Raw genomic sequence first — 22,130 nt, 5'->3', positions numbered from 1 at the left:
CAAGCAACTTGGTGATTTGATCATATGATTCCAGGAGATTAGTGTTAACAGATCTTCCAGAACAAAAGCCATGTTTTGAACTGTGTAAAAAGTATTTGCTTCAAGATGTTTAATAACTGCAGAATTAATTATTCTTTCAAGATTCTTAACAACTGCTGATGGGTTGATAATTTTCAGCAAGTCCTTTCTACCTTTTTTAAAAATAGGAATAATATGTGCAGTTTTCCAATCCTGAGGTAGTCTAGAAAGATTTAATGATAATTTGAACAGCAGGGAAAGACGTTGGCACAAGACTGTATGACATTTGTGTAGGATATGTGAGTGAATGCTGTCTGGGCCAGCAGATTTATTCAGCTTGAGGGATGTCAGTTCCTTTAGAACCAAAGTATCTGTAATCAGAATTGGTTCCATATTGTGTGTACATCATATAAGGGAGGTGTAGGATATACAATACTGGGGTTGGACAAAAAAACAGAAGAGAAATATTGATTGAAAATTTTTACTTTCAGGTCAGGATCAGTAACTGATTTGCTATCATGCAGGATATCTGGGATTGTGCATCTGCTGCTACATTTTTGAGTGGCATAATGCCAGAAAGATTTAGGGTTAACCTTAACGTCCTCTGCTAGTTTTTCCTCAAACCTTCTCTTCAACACCTTTATTTGGTTTGTTGTTTGATTACAAAAGGATTTGAAGACTAGATAATTTTCTGTGGTCTTATTTTTTCTATAATGGTTCCATGCTGTGTTTCCTATTGATTAGCTTACTAGTTTTAGTAGTCAAAAAAGGTAAACTCTTTGCCTGTTTTACCTGAAAAGTTCTGGTGCATGACTTTTCAACATTTAGAATTTCCGTTTTTACATTTGACCAGCTCTCCTTGATATCATCAGTAATAAGCTTTTTCCGGTTGACTTTGGCAAGTTTTTCAGAGACTATTTTGTAGTTAGCATACTTTTGTTGCTTAGAGGAAGGCTGAATGGTAGGTAGACATAACTTTGAAATAATTACAACATGGTCACTGTTACCAACAGGTGTGGTTATAACATTCTTAATAAGAAGGTCAGGGTTACTGAGTATAACCAGATCATGAATGTTGGAGACTTGACCTTCCCTGAAACGAGTTGGTTGTGAAATTGTTTGACAGAGGGAGTTACCAAAGAGGGCAGACAAAAAAGGAGAATCTCTATTACAAAAACCAGATCCATCAATCTATTGGATTTCAGGAAGATTAAAGTCCCCCATAAGGACAAGATCATAGCTGGCAAAGTTGGTCATCATATGAGACAACATGGCAGCCAAATTTGACTTCAATTCCATAACACATGGAGCACTGGGGCTTCTATAAACAACAGTCACTACAATTGAAGTTCTTTGATTGTGTAATTTAATCCACACAGACTCAATTCCATCAGTATTCAGAGAATTGAATTGAATTAGACTAACATTTAGTCCATCTCTTATATAAAGGCACACTCCTTGGTGGCAGAGAGGGGAATTCAGATTAGAAAATAGTTGGTAATCATCAATTTTGGTTTCATCAGGAGTTAAAACTGACAAGGTATTTTTAGGTGAAACTTCTGTAATTGCAGCAACATCCACTCCTTCAGATTTCATATGAAAAGAGATTTCAGGAAGCTTATTAGGGAGGCTATCAACATTGGAGCTAAGGAATCTCACCCCTGAGCGGTAGGAATCAGCGAAAATGCAGGAACTAAGGGACTGGTAAGGTTATTGGATACAGCACTATGAAACGACAAGGAAGAAACATCAGTTAAATAAGTTGTTGTTGAAGAAACAAGAGAATTGTCAGTATCAGAAAGGAAACTATTATTATTATGTTCAATTCTAGACCATTGAGAGACAGAATTAGGTGATGCAAGTCCATAAACATTTAAACAATTATTAGAGGTAGAAGGAGGCGCGTACATTAGCAGGACATTGGAGTGGTATGGGGGATTGCTCCAACTGGCAAGTTTTTTTGAATGATGGCACCATTACAGATTATCAAGTCTGCTTCTTCCTTAGCTTTTCTGCATTTCAGCTCCTCAACTAGAGCTTTGTTCTTTATGCGATCTTCCTTAGGACTATCTCCATAAAAACTAATTGATCCTTTTGTTCCAAAGGATTTCTGTATAATTTGCTTTCTAAATTCAGTTGATGGTACAGAGAAGAGAAGAGAAGAGGAGGGGGCTATGATAAATACACTCAGAAAATATCTCATATTAAAGGAGCAATTAATTCTACATGCAAAATGAAACAAAATCTCAATTGGCATGAATTCCCGGCAGAGGAGTTAATCTATTTAACCAATTATATATTTAGTCACTTTTTATTATTATGTGTTAATTTTTAATCCAATATGTCCAAAATCTAGAGAGAAAAAAAAATCAGACTCAGACTAAAATTATGGATAGATTTATTGTTTCCTAAGGTTAAAACAGGTGTAGACTGTTTAGAGATAGGGACCTATAATGAATAGAGATAGGAACCTAAAATGAGCTTCCAAGGGGACATTTCAGGCTCTGATTTCATTCCCAGAAACTTCAATGACCTTTTCCTTGATTAACAACTTTCAATATTTTAGAAGACCCTATAGTTAGGTTTCCCCAAAGTCTTTGCATTTCTCAGGGCACATACTCAAAACTCACCTTACCTGCATAGATACCTTGTTGTGATTTCATAATGAAATCAATTCTAAAGAAAGGTAAACTTGCCACCCATTGCTTGTCTCTCCACCCTATAATGGTGGCTACTACCTTCTGTAAGGTTTTAGAACTTCTGTTCATTGACCATCTGAATGCAGAATGGTATGGTCCACCTTACTAATTTGGATTCCAGCCACATCTTGGTTGTGCTGACGCTTTGTTGGTTGTTGCAAACACATTGATCAATGCTGATGCATAAGGTGAAACTCTTGTGTTAGCCTGGCATAATGTTCATAAAGCATTTGATTTGATCATTCCTGCTGCTATGCTACTCCATGCAGCAAAACATAGATTGAGCCCTTCATATATTAGAGCCCTTAAAAGACATGTATTCTTGTCTTAAAGTTTGCCTAATACTTCACCCATTATCTAAAGCTGACAGCTCTCAAGTCTACGCACCATCCCTGATATTTTTGTCAATGTAAAAAAAAGGTACCTGTCAAGGTGCTGTTTCTTCCCCTTCGTTCTTTAATAATAGAGTTCTTGATGTACAGTCAGCTGTTCCCACATCTCTCATCTTTACCAGTCTTGATTTATCTCTTGTATGTTATGCAGACAACATTCTGAGTTTGAGCAGCACTATCCAGCGCATTAGTAAGATTTTTGCAATGCTACAATCTGAGTATGCAAAATTAGGTCTTCAGTTCAATGCTGAAAAGTCCAAAGTTGCATTCGTCAACTGGAAGCAAACGTCACCTGGGGATATTCCTCTTGGAAACAGTAAGATTAAGCCAATAGATCATACCACCTATCTTGGTCTTCCCATTGGCCTGTCAATAATGCACATGTGACAACTATTAATTGCTCACATTAAATGTATTGTTTGGTTATCATATGCTTCTTTTGTAACAAATAAGTTACACTTCAACTTCTGTCTTCTTTCAAAACTTTTCAACTCTGTCACTGTATCACATTATCTGTACATATTGCCATTTTGGAAAATGCTCACAGAATCTGACAAGTCAAAAATTCATTCAGTCTTCTTCTGGTTTGCAAAATATCTTTTATTTTTTCCCCCTTGGACCCGCAACTCTTATCTAGTTAGAAAATTCAGCATTGCTGACCCCATTATAGCTATGGAAAAGCAAATTCGTGCTTATAATTCCCGTTTGACAAAGTTGCACCATCCTTGGTCATTGCTATTGGCCCAGTAGTTAAGATGTATTTGTTATGTTTTTTGAAGCATTTGTTTTTGCGCTTTGTGTAATTGTTGCAATTTTAAACTGATTGATGATTTAGTCTCTTTTCTTGTGAGTCCAATTTAAGTGATGCTGGTTATTTTCAATCTTGGTGCCAATTTTTCTCTGATAATATATTGCGTATATGACTAATAATTTAACTGTTTATTAATTATCCGTTCTTTTAAGCATATTGTTTTAAGTAAAGAAGTAAAAATTCGATGATTGAATAATTTCCTTGTTTCTGATATTTAAGTATATTGGAGTTAATGAATCATTTGTTGAAAGTGATTTGAATTCAAGATCAGTGGACAAAATGTCATTTAATTCTTTTACCATTTCTTGTCATATTTAGACTTTGATATGATTATCTACTGTATATTTTTGATTCACTAATGATTATTTGGGTTAATTTTTTTTTACTAATTGCGGCTTGATGCAATGATGCTCATACTGCTTATGTTTGTTCAGTATTTTGGAGTCAAAAATAAAAATACATCATGTACCTGCAGTCTTTCTTGTCCTTTTTGTTCTAAGAGCTGATTTAGATCTTAGCTCCAGCATTTGTCACTAAGTTTGTTATCACTGCTAAGTTTATGTGTATTTCTTCTTTTTTTTGTCTATTGCTCTGTCTTTCCTTTTTTTTTGTATGATGGGTTTTCCAATAAATAATAATAATAATAATGGCGTCTTCTTCTGAAAAACAGCAATTGGAGTCTAAAAACAGTCTCCTTTTGGCTTCATAGAAATTTTTTCACTGGTTTATGCAAATAGTAGGTTTTCTTTACTAGTCCCTGAAGTAAATTGTGCTATTGAAGACTAAGGGTTGGCACATGCCACCTTTATTTTTTTCCATTGGGCATTCCATTTCAATTACAAAATAACCTTCCAAAAGAAATCTCCAGACATCTTGAAAACACATCTAGGCTTCTATTTTTCACATGGGTTCCAACACTCCTTTCCCCTGAAGGATATCCCGTTCACGCTGACTCCACAGATGGGAACCTCCCCCCCCCCCCCAATAAAAATGCCAGAGCTACACCCACAAGCAATTTATTGGTGATTTATTCTGCACATTCTTTGAGTCATGTTACTTTAATTCCATCCAGGCCTTTTGATTTTTGTATGTGAAGCTTTTTAAGTGGGCAATTTATTTCCTCTTAGTCAAGGTTTAGTTCTGAGTTTGTTTGTGTGTCTTGTATTTTTGTACCTATCTCTTGTGGTTTGATAATTGCTTAAAAATGAGTTTAGTAGATTTGATATGTGTAATTGTGCAGTTGCATATTGATCATTCTAATTAATGAGAGTAGGTATTTCTCTTCTAGTGGTGAATTTGGCATTTACATGTTTCCAAAATTTCTTGGGAGTTGATTTTGCCTCATAAGCAATCCTCTTCTCTTATCTTAATTACCTTAATTTGCACTTTGGAGCAAAATAAGGTTCAATGTCCCATTCTGCTTGGTCCCATTGTTGAGATGGCAGTTAAAACACTTTATACACAATATAAAAAATAGGATTGTAACTATGTTTACAGGCCAGTGACATGCCTTCCAACTAAGAGTGTGCTAGGATAGATGCAATTTAAGCCCACTTGGTAACAGTGACCACAGATGGGTATGATCAAGGGGACCATTCTTCTGTAGTTGAGAGTAGACACTGCTGCACAACATCAATTTCTGATAGAGTATGTGAGTTGATTGGGTATGACAAGCAGCATCATCATCCTAGCCCAAGTCTTTTATGTATATACATACATATTAGTTACTATTTTTAAGACACAGAAGATAGGGAGCTCCAGTTGTATCTTGAAGGTTTGGCTTCCTGTTCTTTTTCAAATCTCTTTAAAAACTTCAGCTGATGTTGAAGACACTGTGTTCTCACTTAAACAGTTCCAATCATTGGTGACCCTTTGGCTAAAAAAGTCTTGTCTAATTCTACTGTTAACTTTGACCTCATGTTTGTCTTTTATTGGGTAACTGAGTAAAGAGCTTATTTTGGGGTTGGCTGACAAATTTATACGTGATTAGCATGTCACTGCGCTTGCTTCAGAAGGTCAAAGAGGGAGATTTAGGCTCAATAGCCTTTCATTATATGGTTTCTTGCCAAGTCCAAAGATGCACTTGGTGGCCCTTCTTTGTACACCTTCAATCAACTGGATATCACCTTTGTAAAAAAGGCCAGTAAAGCTGGTTCCAGAGTCAAGAACTGGTCTTATAATTGCCTTGTATAGCTTCAAGAAAATTCCACATGGTTGGCCTGTAAGTGTTCTTTTAATAAGTCCAAGGCTTGAATTTGCTCTGGAAACAGTTAGTGTGGAGTGTTCATGGAGCTTTAGAAGATTATCTATAGTGACTCCCAGGTCTTTGCCACTGGTGCAAGTTGGGAGAGCAATGGGGGATGATGTCCAGCTATCATTCATAATGTATTGGTGCAGAGGATTATTGTGACCAAAATGAATGGTAACACATTTTGATATGTTAAAAGAGAGAAGCCACCTGTCTACCCATACCTGTATGCAGGGGCGTAGCTCCAGCACTTTTACTGGGGGGGGGGGCAAGACAGGGTACACATCAGGCTAGTCAATGGGCATGAGCTATCCTTCAGGGGAAAGCAGTAGTGGTTCTGGCTTCTTCAATTTGCCTACACTTACAGTAAGTATCAAATGTTATTATATAAGTATTACAATAAGTAAGTACCTTACTGCCAACTATGACCTCTACTTTATTTTAATAAATATAAAATATTTGAAACTACAAAATGATTATAAATGTTAGATTATTTATTTCAAATCTGTGCTCCTAAAATTTTTTGCACCCAGGGCGAGTGTCCCCTCAACCCATCTCCTCTAAAACCACCCATGGAGAGAAAGATGCAGAAAACTTGTGAAAACACAAGTCTAAATGTATTTTAAAGATGTCCAAAAGTTCTGATGATTCTGTCCTGAATTTTCTCCAGTTAGTCTAGGGGAAAATCATATCTCTTTGTTAAAGGGGGGGCCATCATAAATATTAGCCAAAGCTAAGGTTGGACCATTAATTAGATCACATTTGTTAATTAATTTGGTCAAAGTTGAGCTGCTTGCACTTTTAAGATTGTCTTCACTTTCTTTCATTGTGTTACTAGCCTATAAAAAGAGATAGATGGGAATCAAATCCCTTTTCAATACCTTCTTCCTTTTGTCCCACTCTCTGTTGCTTTATAAAGTTGGTTCTGAACCAAAGAAATAAAGTAAGGAGCCCTGCCCTTTATTGGTTTTATTAGCATGCTATAACAAATTAAACTTGATACAAATCATGTTTTTAATAACATTATAAAACATATCAAAGTTTAGAGCTGGAGAAAGCTGGTTTTTAAGGAACTGGTTAAGGAATTGAAAGTTTGGCCATCTTACATTGCTGAGCCTATGGGCGCACTTATTCTGAATTAATAATTTACAGAATATGTAGCAGCCCAGCTGTCCTGGGACCACATGTATATGTGCTTTTTCACCTGATGGGAAGGGGGTGTACCAAGCAGTCAAAAAGTAGAGATGGCCTGTTCCTTCCCTAAGTCTTCAATAGTTCTACATTTTTGGGTTAGTATGTGAATCCAAAACGCAAGGAATAGAAAGTTTTCAGTGCTCGCTAGACGTCTCAATTACAAATAAAAGAATTTGGAGCTGGTTAAGGAGAGATTGTATATGGGAGATTTTATTTAAATATTGGAAGCACACGATTAAATGATTCCTGAAGCTGACCGCCCCCCCCCCTACTAACTTCTATGACTAAACTACAACCGATTTGACCTATCTAGCTATAATACGAATATTGTTATAAAAAACACTAAGTCATATTTTCTTTTTCAATGATTTCTTTTCATGATTTTCAATGACAAAACATTTCTTGCTTTCAAGGATTTATTGTTTTCAGTGATTCCATTTTTGTCCTTTTTTAGATATAGAGGGTGTATTCATATCCATTTTTGAAAGTTTTAAGACAAGAAAATCTTATATTGAACTGATAGATTTTAGGAAGTAAAAGACCCTTATCTTGCAGGGGAAACAATTTGACCTGAGCAAACTTGGCAAAACAAGAAGTATAGTACATTTTCGCCATCTTGCCATTAACTAGGCTCACCTGTTTACTGTATGATAAGGTATTGAAGGCGGTATATTTGTATAAATATTAATATGGAACATATTTGGAAGTGTAATGGATCCCTGTTGTTTCCTTTTTTTATATTAAAAACATGGATGGATTAATTCAAAAGTATTGGCTCAAAGTAAAGAACAAGGTTGAAACTCAAAACTAGCAACAGTTCTAAAGTCACTTTGTAATTTTTTCTCCAAATTATTGGGGTAACTGCCCCCCTTGTCCCTCCCCCCTCCCAACACCACTGCCTGTATGTGGTAAAGGTTGGATTATATTGACGATTTGTTGGGTAAACCAAATAGTTTCCTCCTCAAAAAATATAGTGTCCTCCTCAAAAACATATTTTCTATCTGGAAATCAACTACGCTGAACAAAATGGCTATCTCAAAATTTCGATTGGATGTGTTTGGGGTAATGATGGGCGTGGGGGGGGGCTAGTTGCCCTCCAATCACTTACTACTATTAAAAAGGGCACTAGTCACTCCAATTTCCAATCGAATGAGCCCTTTTCGAAGTTTCTACAACAACTCCTTTGATACAAAGTGCCTGGGTGGAGAAAAAAAACACATTGTGCCCACATTGTTCTTTACTTAGGCAGCGCTAGCGAGGGAATTGAAGTTGATTTAGATGACGGTAGGGCTTCTTTGACTACATTCCACCACCGCTTTGCGGGGGACTTTTCAGTTTGTCTACAAACTTGTGTTTGTAATTGGCTCTAGCTTGATGTACAGCTTTAACAGACTCATTTCGAGCGCTAATAAAAACAGCCCGGTCCTCATTGGATTCAGTTGAACGCCATTTCTTGTGAGCCTTGTTTCTTGCCCTGATTGCGTTTCTACAACCAGCATTGAACCATGGCTTATCTCGAGATGAGACTTCACTGTTTTTGATGGGAAGAATTGCTCAATAGCCTCTTTAATCGCTTTTTCGTAAAGTGCCGCTGCTGTATGTGAGCCTTCTTTTAAGAATTTACTCCACGGCTATGCCGATAAGAAGTTTCCCAGACCATCCCAGTCTGTGCGGTGATACTGCCTGATGATCTGCTCTTGCTTTACAGGTGGAGGTATTTTGAGATTTCCACAAGCTTTAACTGCCATATGGTCGCTGGCAAAAGCACAGCTTTCAACACTAAAGGAATCCAAATGATCAGTTAAGAAGAGATCAATCCTGTATGATTCATGAGGACCAATGTAAGTGTGAAATTCAACAAGTTGTTCTAGGCCGTAAGCAAGACTCAGGTCTAGCCTCCACCAAAAGTCGAGCTTCTCGGGATTTTGCGATCCAGCCTTAGCAGAGTGTAACCAGGAATACTGATCTCACTATCAATGACGCTAGAATTCAGGTTGGTCTCGGATGCACACATGACAGAAGGGGAGACCTCATTCATCATATGCTATAGGTGATCAAACTTGGATTGGAGACCGCGTACATTGCATTGGGTAACAGGAAACGTATCCGTAAGAATTGTCTTGGGGCGCGCATTTGGTCATCTACTGGAAGGAAGTCAGATCCGAGGCTGTTTTTTCCGTTTGAAAAACTTGGTAAATACCAGCTGAATGGGCAGTTGGTCCAAACAGTGAACCAAAGAACTAAAACAAACTTTGCCTCATCAGATAAGGAGCGGTTATAAGACCTCATACTTAACCTCAGCAAAGGTGGTGGTGACCCCAATAGGGGCAGGAGTCGTCACCTTGCGGTACCTACCACTCTCGAGCTCTGCGGGCAGGGACGCCAACCCCTGAGTTACCAGGCTACCTCACTTTTTGCACTCCCAATCTCCCTTACCATATTTCAGTCAAAGTTCTTAATTTGGCATATTTCTTAATCATTAATTTGAGAGTGTCATTGTTGGATGTTGTTAGAAGGTTGAGAAATGCAAACAAATTCGGTTATCCACTCGTCTTCGTCTATCACTAAATTTGGTAAAAGTTTGTTGTCTGTTCCTGTTTGATCTACAGTCTAGTGTGTACCATTTACTAGTTGGATTCTTCCTCCTAGTGAGATTTTAAACTCGAGTAGTTCTTATTTAGCCCTGTCCCTAGTGACCACAAAAATAAGACAAAATTACCATTTTGTTTGACTGAATTTTTTTGTAATTGAGTTAGCCAGTTTTTTTTTCTCCAGGGTAAATAGCTCATTTTGAATGTTTACATTGAATCAGAGGAGTGTTTCCATATACGCAGTCTCTTTTGTCCCAGGTCTTATAGTACTAGAATTAGTGATGATTTCATTTGTGAAATTTTCTAGTGAGTCTAAATGAATGATTAAGGGTATTTGAAACAACCAAAATTTAAAAATTCTATGTAGCTGCTTTGCTTGGTTTTATCTAGTTTTAGTAGTATGATTCTCCAATGAGATCTCTGAAAAACAGGTGGGATAGGATAAGATTTATTGCTGAAAAACGGCTATCACAAGCCCAAAATGAGCCGATTTCACACTTTAGTGTCAATAAAACAAAGAATACCGAAAAAAAAAAAAAAAAAAAAAAAATATAAAAGGGTCAACGTCAAATAGTAAAAATGTCAAAAACAAATAAAACTCAAAAATTAAAAGGTCAATGCCGAGTCAGCGGAATGTCAAAACAAAGAAAAACTCGTAAAATTAACAAGGGAACAAAATAATTAAAAACAAAAACAATTTAGTTATGTGACCAAAAAATAGAAAGATCAAAACTTGCAAAACGAACACCAAAAATATAACGTGAAAAGGTAGATAAGGGGGTGGGGGTGGGAAGATTCATTGATTGAATACGTCAAAGTGGTACGAGAGGAAATTTTTTATGTTTCTTTCATTGGAAACTTTTGTTTTGGCTAGAAGGGGGATTTTTGTTGAACCAGAACGCGAATATTGAGGGAAAAGGATAGTTGTCTGAGGGTTGTGGAGGGCCTCGTTAGCGAAACGTAAGGAAATTTTTGCTCTGGTTTCCTTAAGGGTGACTAAATTGGTTCTCCGAAGAAGGGAAATATAAGGCACTTCACCCTCGTTAAAGATAATTCTTAGGTACCTCTTTTGCACTGCCTCTATTCTGTCCGACAATGCAATGGAGATGTCAGGATGCCAAACAGGACAGGCGTACTCGAGGGCTGAGCGTACAAATGAGAGGAAAATCCTCAAACAATATGATTCGGGACATCTAAATTTTTTAAGGAGTTTAAGGATGGAAAATACAGCATTTGCACATTTTAAAATATCATTAATATGGCAACCCATTTTAAGTCGCTTGAGATGATAACTCTCAGTAATTTCACAATAGTGACAGACATTTCAGGGGGGATTGGGCAGGAGAAGGAAGGGGGAGTTTTAAGGAAATTAATAGTTAAAACCGTTGACTGTAAGGGGTTGACTCTCATATCATTAGTAACAACTTCGTCTGATATCGGTTCCAAGATGTCCATTGGGCTGCTTTTAAAATGTTTGAGAAATGTCTCTAAGATAGTCAGATCATCAACAAATTTCTATCTATCCGTGAAATCGACGCCAAGGTTCTTTATCATTGCAAGAAATAAAATTGGGCCTAGGACGTTCCCTTTGGCACGCCATTATAGATTGGGAGGGGATCAGATTATACATTCAGGTATTTCACGACTTGCGTTCTATTAGAAAGGAAAGACGCAATTATTCTAATTAAATAGGGGTCAACTTGAAAGTCATTGGATATTTTTTCTACCAATGTATTGTGGTTGATTAAATCAAAAGTTTTTCTCAACTCCACTTCAATAACATTGAGCCAAGTATTTGGTTTTTCAAGTGTGCTACATATTGTGTCCATGAGGTAAACAAGATAGTGGGTGGTAGATGTAGAGCGTAAGTTTCTGAATCGTCTTTGATTAACATTTGGGATTATCTTTACTTTCAACCATTCAGCTATAAAGCTTTCATACAACTTGAAAAAAAAAAACTGGAGTAAGAGTAATGGGCCGAACACCATCAAAATCCTGCTTGTTACCTTTCTTTTTTACAGGAGTAATAAAACCTAATTTCCAACAATTTGGGAACTTACCTGTGGGGAGCTCAACATTTAGATTCTCAATGCTCCCGAAAAGATAAGCCTTGTTTGGACTTTTCTTAGACATTACTGGGTATCTGGCCGAGTGTCAAAGGTTTTGGTAGGTTTCAATATAGAGCAAGGAAGAAACTTCCATCTACTTTTCTTTGGAAAGACTGTCGCTTTCTTAATATTCCAGGTTGCTTAAAAAAAGGTCACAATCATCTTCCCATTGGACCAAAAAAGAATCCTAACAAGACTGACAGACGCACACATGAAACATAATATTTATCAAGTGATCTTGATTGTCAGCGATATAGCTATACTGGACTATAGATCTCATCAGTGATCTAGCTTTACTTGACTATAGAAAGGTGACTGGTATTGCTACTGTAACTTTACCAGCATGAAACCTGTTCGGTGATTCTCATTGAGTAGCATTTCCATACTAGAGCTGTGGTGGATCTTTTATTTTGTGAATTTCTGACCTGTACCCAAACTTTTTTGGACCATTTAGTAAATGTGAAGAGATTGTGAAATATGTTTGCTGTTCCCAGGTAATCCCTTCGAAGTCCCATGAAGCTTAGTTATTTCATAGACGCATAGAACTATACTGGGAAATACCAGTTCAGATACAATGGTAAAGAAATGCGAATTGTTAGCAGAGTTTTTTTACAAGCAAAAGTTGCCTTCTGAAGAACAGCCCTTACTAAAGACACTGATATTATCTGAGTAATCAAAACCAAACTTCTGGATAATAATGTGTTCTTAAACAAAGGTGAATTCTGGCTCTTCTAAAGCATATTTTTGCTGTTCCTGTCAGGAGAACAGAAGTTGTTGAAGCTCACTATATACAGAGAATTGTTTGTGCATCCAACCTCCTAAATTGCCAGTATTCTTGCTCCAAAGCGAACGTGGGAAAACATGACGCTTGGAAAGAACGGGGGAAATTCTCCTATTTCTCCTAAATGTCAGTATACCTGTTTGGATTCAGGGGATCCTTCTCCGCAGGGAGACAAATACGTTTGCATAGGCTTATTCTACCGTAAACCATGCTGTTTGATTTCATTTTACTTTAAATATCTAATTACGTACATTTTGTGTTTCCAGGAATCAAAATGAGTCAACTGTCAATAAAGAAGAAAAAGGTAATAATTCCTTTTTTTTCACTTGCACAGCCCTAGAGATCACTCATAGGGGGGGGGGTTACAACCCCCGCCTGATTAAACTAAATGAATCAATTTTAACTCGTATGCTCCTCTCATCTGCTTCTTCCCTTATATAGTTAATTTTGAGTGTGTCAGTGGGTTTCAAGCACTTTGTTACGATTCCTAATTATTTAGTTTTTTATTCTACAAGTAGTTGTTTCATTCACAATATTTTATTTTCGCAAACAGACCGGATCATCTGTGGATAAAGAAGCCACAGATTGTAACTCCTGTTTCTTTTACTTGCAAAGCTCTAGAAATTGCTGTCACAGGGGGGGGGGAGGCATGGAATTTAGACCCTCTGCGTAAATGAACCGAATTGTTTATTTTTATGATCTGTTTAATAAACTGCTTCTGTGTTTCTTTTTGGGGAGATATTTCCTCTATGGTATAGCCTCCTTTGGCAAGTCAAACTCATAATAAATAGGCAAGTCAAACACAAAACGAGCAAAAATTAATATGAGTAGGGATGTTAACCCCCATGCCTGCTCAAGACCAGAACATAATTTGCGCTTTACTATAAAAAAAAAAAAAAAAAAAAAAAAAAAAAAAAAAAAAAAAAAAATGATATGACCACGGATTGTCAGTTTGATTGACATGATACTGATGTTTATTCCTTAAAAGTTTTGATAATTTCTTATTTATGAAAGTTAAAAAAGTGAAAACATTTCAAACGTATTTTGTTTTCAGTAAAGCGGGGGTTATCAGCCCTACTCATGTTAATTTTTGCTTGTTTTGAGTTTTACTTATCTACTTATTGTAATTTCTATTCGTTTTGAGTTTCATTTATTTATTGATAGTGATTTGTGGTAGTTATAGCTACCTTGGAAGATTATTTGACTTTGTTTTTGCTCATTCTTGGATTAATGAAGCTTTTACTTTTCCTTGAAAAACTTATTTTGTGAAAAAGATTTTAGAATTAATTTCGTGAAAAAAATAGTATTTTATATCTTTTCAGTTTTTTTCTATAAGAATCTATAGTATGGGTTGATAATTATATGTTGGAGAAACTTTTTCAACAATTTTTAATCCTGACAAAAAAAAAAAAAATTAATTTAATTTTATAGCTTCTGAAGTAGACGTCAAATATAAAACTTAATATCACTCCCAAAAGATTCTATCTATGCTCTTTGACAACCTGGATGCACTTACACTCTATTTATTTATTTAAATTGTAAGAGCCGAAGTAGTAATAGTAGTATCCAAAAGTTTCAACTTATTGCCCCTAGTCGTTCTCGATATATTGCTGAGGTATCTTATTGGCAACCATAAACACGATGCTTTTTTATTCATTTTAAAGTAACGTTTAGTTTTAAAGAATAATGGGCCAATTGCGTAATTGTGGGGGGTTGACATTCCTAATATTCCTAAGGACATGGTTGCTGAACCGTTCTACTATTCTGAATAAAACGGTTGTCCCAAATTTTGACTGGATGCGTTTGGAAAATGAAGGGGCTTGAGAGAAGGGCTGCTTGTCCTCCAGATCCTTGTTACTCTTAAAAAAGGCACCAGAACGTTTAATTTTGAATTGAATTAGCTCCTTTAAAAGTTTCAATGATATTTCTAGCTATTATAGAGGGGTGCTACCTATGATGTTGCTTATATGCCATTTTGAAAACCTGCAACCGTACAGTTTTTCCTTTAATTGAAACTCCTAAACGTTCCCTAAAACTTTCATCTTAATACCTTTAGCGTCTTTAGTTACATTAACTGTAGTGGTCGTATTAAAAGCTTTTTTATTTAGTTCAACATTCGCCTAAATATCCCTTGAAAGCTTCACCTTAATACCCTTAGCTTGCGCAGTTGCAATAGTTGTAGCAGCATTAGTAGCAGTATGCACATAGCACCTTTGTTTTCTTCAACATCCCCTTCAACACACGCTGAAAGTTTTAGCTTAATACATACCATCATCCATTCCTGAAGCATTTCTGATGCGTCCGCTTGAAAAGCTTTGTGGGCACAGTGTGTTTCGATTTTGTTCCATACAGTTACTATATGTCCCAATTTTATCGCTTTAATTTGCGTAGTTGTAATAGCAGTAGTAGTAGCAGAAGCTGTAGAATTAATTGTATAAGCCTAAACTTTAATGGCAGTAGCAGTAATAGAGTTTGTAATAATAGTAACAGTAGCAGTAGTATGAGTAGAATCAGTAGCATTAGGATGCAAGTATTTTCCTTTTGTTAATTAAACATCCCTCACAACAAGCCCTGCTAGTTTCAACGTATTTCACCAAACTGTTCCTAAGATGCTGTTCCACCCTTTTGACAACCTGCATGCAGAGGGCGTGTTCTGGTTCAGTTCACTTTTCCCCCTCAAAATTTCTTGAAACTTTTACCTTCATGCCCTTAGGCATGGTTATAATAGTAGTCACAGTAGTAGTATTGATATAACTAGTAATAGTATTGAATAGCTGTAGTGCTACTAGCACCAGTAGTACTAACCTATTGCCTTTTGGTCAGTTGAACACCCCTCTCATCAAGTCCTGGAAGTTTCAACTTAATACAATTAGCCATTGCTATGCCATTGCTGATATGTCCTTTTGATAACCTGTTTAGATTAAATTAGATTAGATTAATTAATTTCAAAACGACCTAGTTAAACATGATCAATAGGTAATCGCCCATGGGAAGACATAAATGCACTGGCACTGGGCGGTTACCACAAACTATTTCAACATACTTAAAAAATAAGTTTTAAATTTCTAAGTAAATTTTAAACTTCATTTTCACACATACTGATGAACAATCACATAAAACATAAAAAAAAATAAAAGAAAGAAAATAAGGAAAAAAAAAGAAGATAATAACAAAAGAAAATAAATAATAACATATATCTTCAATCTCTGAGTCATGGTTCCTCACCCCCCCCCCCCCAACAAAAAATTCTTTACTTTTTTTAACAAGTGCTGGTGTTCAGCCGCTTCAACACTATCTGGGAGGGAATTCCATACTCCATGGCCTAGATGTTTCATTTGAAATCCAGTTTGACTTCCACTCCTATGCTCTGTTACCAGTTTATTAGCATTCCTTGCATAATAATCATGCAAATCATTATTTTGTCGAAAAAATCTAAAGACACCGATGGACACACTTCATGAAAATACTGGTAAGTAAAAGCCGCAGCCTGGTAGTCACGAACGTATCCCACGTCCATCACCTTTGATTTGCTAAAACAAGCTACTGTATTATTAGTTACTTTAATGTACCCCTTATCATACGGACGGCCTTATTCTGTAATACCTGTAGACGCCTAAAATGACCAAAAAAATTGCTAGCCCATAACATACAGCCGCACGATATATAGGGGCCAATAATCGAATAATAAAGAAGCAACATCACCCGACCGGTACGAAGTGCTTCAGTCGACGTATAATTCCAAGGCCTCTTGCAACTTTGATGCCACAAGATCACTGTGACGTTTCCATGACATATTGCAGTCTAGATAAAAACCTAGATACCTTATTAAATTAACATGTTCTAGAGAATTACCAGAAAATAATATTCGCCCACCGAGATATATGGGCTTACCAATTTGACTAAAAACCATAAAACTTGTCTCTTTTACATTAACCACCAAAATACTTTAAGACGTGAAAACATGTACGTTTATATACTTCTCGAAATTTTCATCTCAATGCTCTGAGCCCTACAAGTAGTTACAATAGAAGTAGTAGTAGTAGTAGTAAATGCAGCAGTAACAGTAGCATTAGCAGTAGTGTGCACATATTGCCTCTTGGTGACATGATCTTCCCCTTTAAGTATTCTGTGAAAGTTTCAGCTTAAGACCTAAATCAATTTTTGAGATACGCTATTTTGACAATGTGCATGCACAAAGCGTCTTTTGATTTAGTTCAAATTTCCCCTAATGCTCTAAATGGAGTAGTGTGGTAGTTGTAGTGGTGGTAGTTGTGGTAGTATTGATAGCATGCAAGTATCTCCTTTTTGATCATCTCCCTTATCATTTCCTGAATTTTCCAAATTTATATACTCAGTTATTCCTGTGTTGTATCCATTTGACAATCCGTATATACATAACATGTTTTGATTTAGTTCAACACTCCCCTCAACATTTTCTAAAAACCTCACCTGAATACCCTTCATCTTTTTGGAAAGTAAAGTTCAAACATGCATACCATTCTCAATAACATAGACTATGTGTAACCAATGAACGAATTGCCTAACTTACAACCCTTGTCGTGAGGACTGTGGAGAGATTGACATCCCCAATACTGGACCTTTCAACAATACCGAACAAAATAGCTCTCTTAAAATTACGATCGGATATGTTTTGGTTTGGGAATAATGGGCTTGGGGGGGGGCTGACGTCCCTTCATTCACTTTTAACTCTTAAAAAGGACACTAAAACTTCCGACTTCCAATCAAATGAGCGCCATCCGATCCAAAGCATATACAACTACCCGTTCCATAAAAACTTTATATTCCCTGGGCATAACTTACAACTCTTATCCATGGGCTCTGGGGAATTGTGTCTACCCTAAAGACATTGTTATATGATTGTTTGACTATTGGTAACAAAATGGCTATCTCACAATTTCAATTGAATGTGTTTTGGGAAAAGAGGATGTCAGGGAGGGGGGCTAGTTGCTCTCTGTCATGTTTAACTTTTAAAAGTGAACTAGAACTATACATTTCAAATTAAATGAACCTCATTTAAAGTTCACACGACCACCCCTTCATTAAAACCTTATGTGCCCCAGGGGAATAACTTACAACCCTTACTCCCAGACTCTGGGAGTAACCCGCCCCCCAGAGGGGGAGGGTTTACCTCGATCACTTTGACTCTTAAAAAGGGAACTAGAACATCTGATTCCAAATGAACCCCTTCCGGAGTTAAAACGACCACCCTTTCAATAAAATCCTTATATGCCCTCGAGGCATAACTTCTAACCCTCGCGCTGAGGGCTCTGGGGAGGGGGTTTTATCCTGAGAGACATAATTTCTAGACCTTTCAACTACGCTGAACAAAATGGCTATCTTAAAATTTTGATTATATGTGTTTTGGAATTGATGGGTGTGGGGGAGGGGGGCTTATTGCCTTTCAATCACTTTTGACTATTACAAAAGGCCTTTTAAATTTCCTATCGATTGAGCCTTTTGAAGTTTCTACGACAACAAATGGTCATCTCAAAATTTCTGTCAGATGCATTTTGGGAAAATACGAGATGTCGGGGGGAGGGGGTACCCAGCCTCCGATTACTTTGAATCATTAAAAGGGTACTAGAACTTCTGTTTACCAATCCAGTGAGCCCCTCCGAAGATTCTACGATCACCCTTTCTATAAAAAAAACCTTATATGCCCCCCGGGCATAACTTACAACCCCGGCCCCGAGGGTGGGGGGGGGTTGTCATCCTCAAAAATATAATTTCCGCACCTTTTAATTACGTTGAACAAAATGGCTATCTCTAAATTTAGATTGGATGTGTTTGGGGAAATGGTGGGCGTGTGAGGGGGGTTAGTTCCCGCCCCCCCCCCAATTGCTTTTGACTATTAAAAGGGGCACTAGTCCTTTCAGTTTCCAATAGAATGAGCTCTTTTCGAAGTTTCTACAACAACTCATTTGATACGAAGTGCCCTGGTCTAAAACCAAAAAAAAATAATAATAATAATACATTGTGCCCACATCGCCCTTTACTTAGGCAGCGCTATTGCGCTGCCTTTGATAATGCCTGAAGACCCTGAGCTGATGATAGGCGATCTCTTCCATAAACATGAAATTCTTCAGGTCTCCTTAAGAACTCACTGTAATATGTGTTTTTGCTGATGTTATTTTAGAAATTTTCCAGTTTAGATAATTATATGGAAATTACCTTCTGAAATCCTTTCTTGAATTAATTTGGGTACAACACTCACATTTTAGGATCTGCAATGGCAGTCTGTAGTAGTTACATCCATGAAGTACTATATAAAAAAGACGACAATGATTGTGGATAAAAGGTGCTTTATGAGCCTTGTTTGAAATAAAGTATCATGGGGAGGTAATATAGAAAGCGGATTTACTGCAAATAGTTCGGCATGGATTTGGTTTCAATTAACACCGTAATTGTTTTCTTTCTGCACAACCATACAAGTTTGCAAAAAATCTACCTTATTTTGAATACAAGAATAAGAGAGTTCAATATTACAATATGTACATTAAAATTGTTTACAACTCATAAAAATTATAAACAAAAGTAAGTAATCCAAATTTAGTAACTTGACCTTGGACGAATACCTATCATAGGTAGCTGCCTAAGTACAGAGCGGTGTGGGATCCATGTATTATCTATTTTTTTCAGTTTTAGATCAGGCACTTCTTATCGAAGAAGTTGTCGTAGAAACTTCAAAAAGGGCTCATTCGATTGGAAATTGAAAGGGGCAGTGCCCTTTTTAATAGTTGAAATTGATTGAAGGGCAACTAACACCCCTCCATGCCCACCATTTCCCCAAACACGTCCAATCAAAATTCTGAGATAACTATTTTGTTCAACGTAGTTGAAAGGTCCGGAAATTGTGTCTTTGAGGATGACACCCCCTCCCCCCATAGCACTCAGGGCAAGGGTTGTAAGTTATGTCCTGGGGGCATATAAGGTTTATATAGAAAGAGTCATCGTATAAACTTCGGAGGGGGCTCATTGAATTGGTAATTAGAAGTTCTAGTGCCCTTTTTAAGATTTACTGTGCTCGGACGGTGGAAATTGAAGGGGCTAGTGTCCCTTTTAATAGCAGGTGTCCCACTGGGTTCATAATTATGAGAAAAGTTCACATTTTTAACCTAGGCTAATAAATGGTTTATAATTTTAAAAAAAAGTTCATAAATATCATATTTTTTTACCATCAGCTGGAAAGCACTTGCAGTTGCCGTCTTTTCGCTTATAAAGGACAAGCGAAGCAAATGTGCAAGAGTTCTATTTAAAACGTATCAAACTGTAACACTGCATGTTTTGTGAAGATGTGGAGCTTCCTCCACATCATTTGCTGAAAAATGTGCCAAGTCGATGGCTAACCCTCGTTGTTTCAGCTGAGGGACTTGATGAGCAATGGGATGCTCTCGATGAGCATTTCCTGAAATTCATCCATAAGAAAAGACCAGAATTGATGAAGTACAACGGATACCGAGAGATATCTAGTAGTCTTCTCGAGTGTACGACAACCAAAGCATTAGTCCTCTTTGTCATATATTTTGGAAAGCTATTTGCTCTGTTCATAGAGTTGTTTCAACGGGAAGAACCACCTATCCACATTCTGTATGACGAAATGCGTCGATTAGTAATGATGACTGCCAGTCGTTTTGTAAAGCAAAGTGCTTTGACTGATATTCAGGAGAAAAAAAAAACTTTCTGAGCTCTCCCATTCAAGCGGGGATTTTATTTTACATCTGATAAAGTAGCATGCGGTGGCATCCTTGAAAGTGCTAGAACTGCTTACCTGGCCACTTGCCGCTATAGTGAAGAGAAATCACAAGGTCAAAGGAAAAAAGAAGAGGAGTCCAAAAGGAAAAAAAGAAGAAGAGAAGAAAGCAAGAAGAAGAGGAAAAAAGGGGATGTTTCCTGAGAAGAAGATTATTGAACACCTGGAAAAAGATTTGATTGAGAAAAAGTCAGTTGAAAAGGAGAAGAGCCAAGTAGCAGAAATGCTTCTTTAAAAAGCCGAGGAAAGCCATAGATACCAAAGACTTTGTAGAAATAAGTCTTTCACAAAGTATGATCGAGGCCTTGAGCTGGGAGATGTGCGGAAAAGATAAAGCAGCCAGAGAGGTTGATCCTCTCTGAGCTAGTGAGCCTAGAGGGAGGCCTGTTATATTCAAAATTGATTGGAGGGCAACAAGCCCCCCTCCCCCCACGACTATCAATTTCCAAAACACATCTAATTAAAATTTTGAGATAGCCATTTTGATCAGCGTAGTTGAAAGCTCTGGAAATTATGTCTTTGAGGATGACACCCCCCCCCCCTCCTCAGAGCCCTCAGCGCAAGTGTTATAAGTTATGCCTTGAGGGCATATATGGTTTTTATGGAAAGGGTGTTCGTATAAAGGGGGATCATTTGCTTGATTCCCCGAATTACGGAAGCCGCCAGAATACTTGCCTCGCCAAATACTTCTAGTCGAGCCTATTAGCTCCTGGAAGAGACGCCAAGGTGGACAGAGGAAGAACTGGTGGAACCTGGCCAAATCAGAACTTGAACCTATCGGGGGATTCAGAAAGTTCAGATACAGATGGTCAACTCAGTGGCTCGCTTTTGCAGAGCAGCTGGCATAGGATCGCTCAACATGATCCAAAAAAGGCCTCCAAGATCATCGATGCCGGGCAAGTGGAAACGCCCGATTCCCGCCACAAGTACAAGTAAGTACAAGATCATTTGCTTGGAATTAAGATATTCTAGTTCGCTTTTTAAGGGTTGAAGTCGGGGACAGCTCAACCCCCCCCCCCCCTACGTTTTATTTTCCACAAATGAATCCGATAAAAATTTTGAGATAACTATTTGTTCAAAAATATTCAAAGATTATATAAGTAAGGCCTTTGGGATGTGGGGTGGAAATAATCCCCCAGAGTCTGGGGGTAAGGGTCGTAAGTTATACCCCGGGGGAATATAAGTTTTTTTTTATAGAAGGGATGGTCGTGTGAACTTTAGAAGAGGCTCATTTGGTTTGAAATGTAAAGTTCTAGTTTCCTTTTAAAAGTTAAACGTGGTGGAGAGCGATTAGCCCCCCTCTTTGACATCCTTTTTTCCCAAAATATATTTAACTAAAATTGTGAGATAGCCATTTTGTTACCAAAAGTCCAAAACTACTACTACTACTAACAACTCACCGCAGCACCAAGCCGCCTGAGGCCAACACAGCTACGCACGCTCCTCCTCCACCCCAATCTATTCAAAGCCTCCCTTTTTACACCCGCCCACGAAGTTCCCATTTCCTTTAAATCTTT

The 22,130-nt window shown here is 37.3% G+C and overlaps 1 protein-coding gene across 4 annotated transcripts in view; it reads left to right on the top strand.

The window, feature by feature from the left end:
• The window catches only part of LOC148943429 (uncharacterized), a 65,075-nt gene that overhangs the window by 2,918 nt on the left and 40,027 nt on the right, over positions 1-22,130 (top strand). For 2 of the 4 annotated variants that reach the window (XM_089101520.1, XM_089101521.1), the window contains one exon: positions 13,109-13,146. The exons of 1 other annotated variant lie outside the window; for it this stretch is intronic. In XM_089101520.1, coding sequence (XP_088957646.1) covers positions 13,117-13,146 — 30 coding nt within the window. In that variant the 5' untranslated portion in view covers positions 13,109-13,116. Of the gene's footprint in view, positions 1-9,070; positions 9,204-13,108; positions 13,147-22,130 lie in introns of all 4 variants that reach the window. One more of the 4 variants, XM_089101522.1, reaches the window with a different exon arrangement.

The sequence above is a fragment of the Artemia sp. Qi Xiang Cuo genome, chromosome 15 (genome assembly GCF_049724085.1).
Source record: "Artemia sp. Qi Xiang Cuo chromosome 15, ASM4972408v1, whole genome shotgun sequence".
NCBI lineage: Eukaryota > Metazoa > Arthropoda > Branchiopoda > Anostraca > Artemiidae > Artemia > Artemia sp. Qi Xiang Cuo.
The sequence above is the reverse complement of the archived record's forward strand: the minus strand, read 5'-3'. Positions and strand labels throughout refer to the sequence as shown.